Source organism: Callorhinus ursinus, unplaced genomic scaffold, assembly GCF_003265705.2.
Source record: "Callorhinus ursinus isolate GAN/ISIS: 27379988/994484 unplaced genomic scaffold, GSC_fseal_2.0 scaffold18, whole genome shotgun sequence".
Taxonomy (NCBI): domain Eukaryota; kingdom Metazoa; phylum Chordata; class Mammalia; order Carnivora; family Otariidae; genus Callorhinus; species Callorhinus ursinus.
In genome coordinates this window covers 17364829-17368771 of record NW_027397080.1, presented here as the reverse complement: position 1 = coordinate 17368771, position 3943 = coordinate 17364829, and the positions used below count along the sequence as shown (strand labels likewise).

At 46.6% G+C, this 3943-nt stretch overlaps 1 protein-coding gene and 1 long non-coding RNA gene across 3 annotated transcripts in view; one reads left to right on the top strand and one right to left on the bottom strand.

Annotated features, from left to right (window-relative positions):
• The window catches only part of ZNF683 (zinc finger protein 683), a 9581-nt gene extending 8691 nt beyond the window's left edge, over positions 1–890 (bottom strand). Inside the window, 1 exon segment of the mRNA XM_025856545.2 lies at positions 466–890. Within this exon segment, the coding sequence (XP_025712330.1) occupies positions 466–548 (83 nt within the window). The 5' untranslated portion in view covers positions 549–890.
• Positions 891–1020: 130 nt separating this feature from the next.
• The window catches only part of LOC112812321 (uncharacterized), an 11032-nt gene continuing 8109 nt past the window's right edge, over positions 1021–3943 (top strand). The window contains exons 1-3 of one of the 2 annotated variants that reach the window (XR_003205252.2): positions 1021–1439; positions 2273–2399; positions 3359–3531. This is a non-coding gene — a long non-coding RNA (uncharacterized lncRNA). Of the gene's footprint in view, positions 1440–2272; positions 2835–3358; positions 3532–3943 lie in introns of both variants that reach the window. The other variant, XR_012381424.1, reaches the window with a different exon arrangement.

The following is a 3943-nucleotide window of genomic DNA, read 5'->3' as shown; positions in this document are numbered from 1 at the left end:
TTTCTTTCTTTCTTTCTTTCTTTCTTTCTTTCTTTCTTTCTTTCTTTTCTTCCTTTCTTCCTTTCTTCCTTTCTTCCTTTCTTCCTTTCTTCCTTTCTTCCTTTCTTCCTTTCTTCCTTTCTTTCTTTTCTTTCTTTTTTAAGATTTTATTTATTTGACAGAGAGAGACACAGTGAGAGAAGGAACACAAGCAGGGGAAGTGAGAGAGGGAGAAGCAGGCTTCCCGCGGAGGAGGGAGCCCGATTCGGGGCTTGATCCCAGGACCCTGGGATCATGATCTGAGCTGAAGGCAGATGCTTAACGACTGAGCCACCCAGGCGCCTCAAAATGGACTTAATTTTCCTAAATCCTCCTGAAAGGGTTTCTATAGCTTAAACAAAGAATCCTACATAATATATGCCCAGAACAGAAGATGAAGCAACAGGATTCAGGCTGGAAGAGCCAAGGATCTGAGTGGTTAGTTACCTGTACAAACAGTTTCCTGCCTTTCCCAGATTCATGGAGGAGCTTGCAGCACCCCTTGCAGTCTTGATCCACCCAAACTCCATGCGCCCAAAGCTGGAGCCCTCCCAGCCTCCAAGGCCACAAGCCTGCCTCCCCTACCGCCTTGCTGGAATCACAGGGGGGCACCCACAGAAGGCCCTAGTCTCACCTCCCGAGGAGGAGTCACACACACGGTTGGCTTCCATCTCCCACCTGCCAACTCCACCCCCTCCTGGCATCACACTCTGCTCCCAATTCTCAAAAAAGTCTGGACAACCTCTTGGTTAGAAACAAAAAGGGAAGTGGTCTTGGAGATTTCTGGATCTCCAATCCCTGAAAGGCCCAGCTAGGAATGTCCTGGGAGGCAGGCTGAGGACACAGTCCCTCAAGTTCCCGCCCTAAACAGCTTCTACCTGCCAATCCCTTCCTTGCTCCCATCACCTGAGCCCTGCTAGGTCTTCTGTCCTGTCAGCCTCCAGGTCCACTATGATGTCATTAGCCCAACTGTGATGTCACCACATCTCACATCCCTGGGGTGGGTGGCACAGGCAGAGGATGACAGCCTCCTCGCCAGGGAACCTGGGTAGATGCCTGGACCCAGATGAGAGACCCAGGCCAGGCCAAGCCCTCAGGGAGCAGAGGGAGTTTGGGGAAGTGCTTGTGGAAGGGAAATAGGATTTGGGGACTATGATTCCGGGGTCAGTGGGAGACACCAGAGAGGACTCTGACAAGAGCTGGAGGGCTGGACAGAGTTCGTCAGGCTTCCGGCTCATGCACACTTATTTTCTTCCTCTTTCTGTTAATGACAAAATAAAACATACTAATGGTAAACATTTCAAACAGCAGTGAATAAAAAGACAAAAATGGAAGCTCCCCTCCCTCACAATTTCCCCGTGGCCGGTGTGAATAGTTTAGTGTTTATCCTTCCAGACGTTTACCTATGAACCTACAAACAAGTAAGTGAACGTTTTCATTTTCTTCTTATGTAATAGGATTATACGATGCAAATACTGTTGTGCAGCGCTCTCTCTACCCAACAGTCTACTGTGGCCATCATTTCATGCAGAACATACACAGCTGCCTCTTGCTTTTTCCTGACTACATAGTATTCCTCTGCAGGGATGGACAAACTATGTGGCATTCCTGTATTGTGGACTCCCGGTTTTTCCCTGTTCCATGCAAGACTGGAAAAAACCTCCATACGGAAGTAATATGCGGAGTGATTAAGAATATTTGCTCTGCTGGACTTAATCCCAGCTCTGTGACCTTATGGCAGGTCACTTAACCTCTCTGTGCCTCTTTCCTCTTCTGTCAAATGAGGATAATAAGAGTACTTGCTTCACAGCGTTCTTTTGAGAATTCCTCAAGTTAATTCATGTAAAGCTCTTAGAACAGTGCCTGGCCCAAAGCAAGCACTTGAAAATGTGGGTTAATATTAATATTGTACATCAATCTTAGCTTAGTTAGGCAAGTATCTGCAAGTCAGCTTCCTAATAGTATTAAAGTTGTGATGAATGTTCCTGGCTCACTTTGGAAGACCAGAATTTGAGCCTCACACTTGGAAAGATTAACTACATTCCGTTTTATTCTTTAGCCCCTAGTTGGAGACCACCGCACTCACCCAATGCTGTCCTGCCCCATGCCAGTCTTCACACCACAGTAATTATAGCTTTTGGCATTTGGGCACTTACCATGTGCCAGGAACCCTGCAAAGCGTTTCAACATGTTTTGCTCAACTCAATCAGCACAATGAGCCTCCAAGATGAATGCTTTTATTCCTGTTTTACAGGCAAGAAAACTGAAACTCGGAGAAAGAAAATGACTGACTCAAGATCACATGACCCAGGTTGGGAATGCCGTGTCCCAGAGAGGAAGGAGAGCTCAAGGAAGAATTGCTAGAGGGGCACCTTGAAGAGGTAAAAAGAGCCACAAGTGTGGTACAGTAGAGTCTGGATTCCCTTCAGGACTATGAGAACTATGTCTCAGGTATTGGACTGGTCGCTGGGAATATAGCCCATGGGAATATGACCTAGACCTTGGAAATTCACAGGCTTGTTGGATGCTGCTGAAATAGAAAGTGGGATGCAAGTCTCAGGACTTATTATTAGTAGAACAGGCACACTCTACTTTGGGAAGCAAAGTAGAGCCAGGGGTGTAAGGCTGGCTCAGGCAGTAAGGGGGAGAAACAATGGAACCACAGGCAAATGCCCTACTTCCTCTTTAAAAACCTCAAAAGTTTCAACCCACAACCATGGCCACCTCCAACCTTGAGGCCCACCAGCTGAGCTCCAGGCTGGCTCAGTTCATGGGTCCTGGAGCTCTGTTGCCTGGATACTTTAGAAGGACAGCAGGTAAGGAATCCAGGTCAGGAGGGGATCTGGGACTGTCTTTGGTTTAGAGGGTTAAGCAGCAGTGTGGGCTATGACTCTGGACAGGGTTAAGGGTGGGGAGCTCCATGCTCTCACCTCACTTGCTCTGCGGTTGACACCTCCTTCCCCCTGCCTGACACCCACTTATCTCATCTCGGTGAACAGTCTGTCAAATGCAATGAGTTCATTTTGGCTTCACACCCTAGGGCGGGGAGATCCTGAGATAGGGTGCACCAGCTTTCACATCTGCAGAGCAGGCCTCAAGACTCTTGCATCTTCCCCTGCACCCACCTGTGACCTTCTAATCCTGAGCACAAAATTAAGCGATGTCTTCAAACGACATCCGAGGTCATCCTACCCATCCCCTCATCTTAACCATTCCAAGAGAATAGGAGGCAAAAAAAAAGGTCACACACACTGGATTCAAATCCAGCAGGGCTGATAGACTCTTAACCACTACACAACGCTACCTACTGTGCACGTGGATGTCCTTTGCACCCTTGCAGGAAATGGAACAACTGAATTCCACCTATATGTCCACTATTAGAGGAATTATGTGCATCCATGCAACAAAATACTGTGCAGCCAGGAAAAAGCAAGGGGTACATTTACTGAGTGACTCCTACGTGCTAAGCCTCTTGACAATTATCTCATTTAATCTTCCTCAAAATCTTTCAAGGTAAAAAAAAAAATCTTTTTTATTTTTTATTTTTTTATTTTTTTTAATTTTTTTAAAAATATTTTTATTTATTTATTCATGAGAGACAGAGAGAGAGAGAGAGGCAGAGGGAGAAGCAGGCTCCCAAGGAGCAGGGAGCCCGATGTGGGACTCGATCCCAGGACTCTGGGATCATGACCTGAGCCGAAGGCAGATGCCCAACCATCTGAGCCACCCAGGCGCCCTATTTTTTATTTTCTTATTAAAAAAAAATCTTTTATGTTAAGAATTACTAATGTCCCCATCCGATTCTTGATCTCAGGTCCATGAGTTTGAGCCCCACACTGGGTATAGAGATGACTTTTTTGGGGGGGGATTTTATTTATTTATTTGAGAGAGAATGAGAGAGAGAGAGAGAGAGAGAGCGCACATG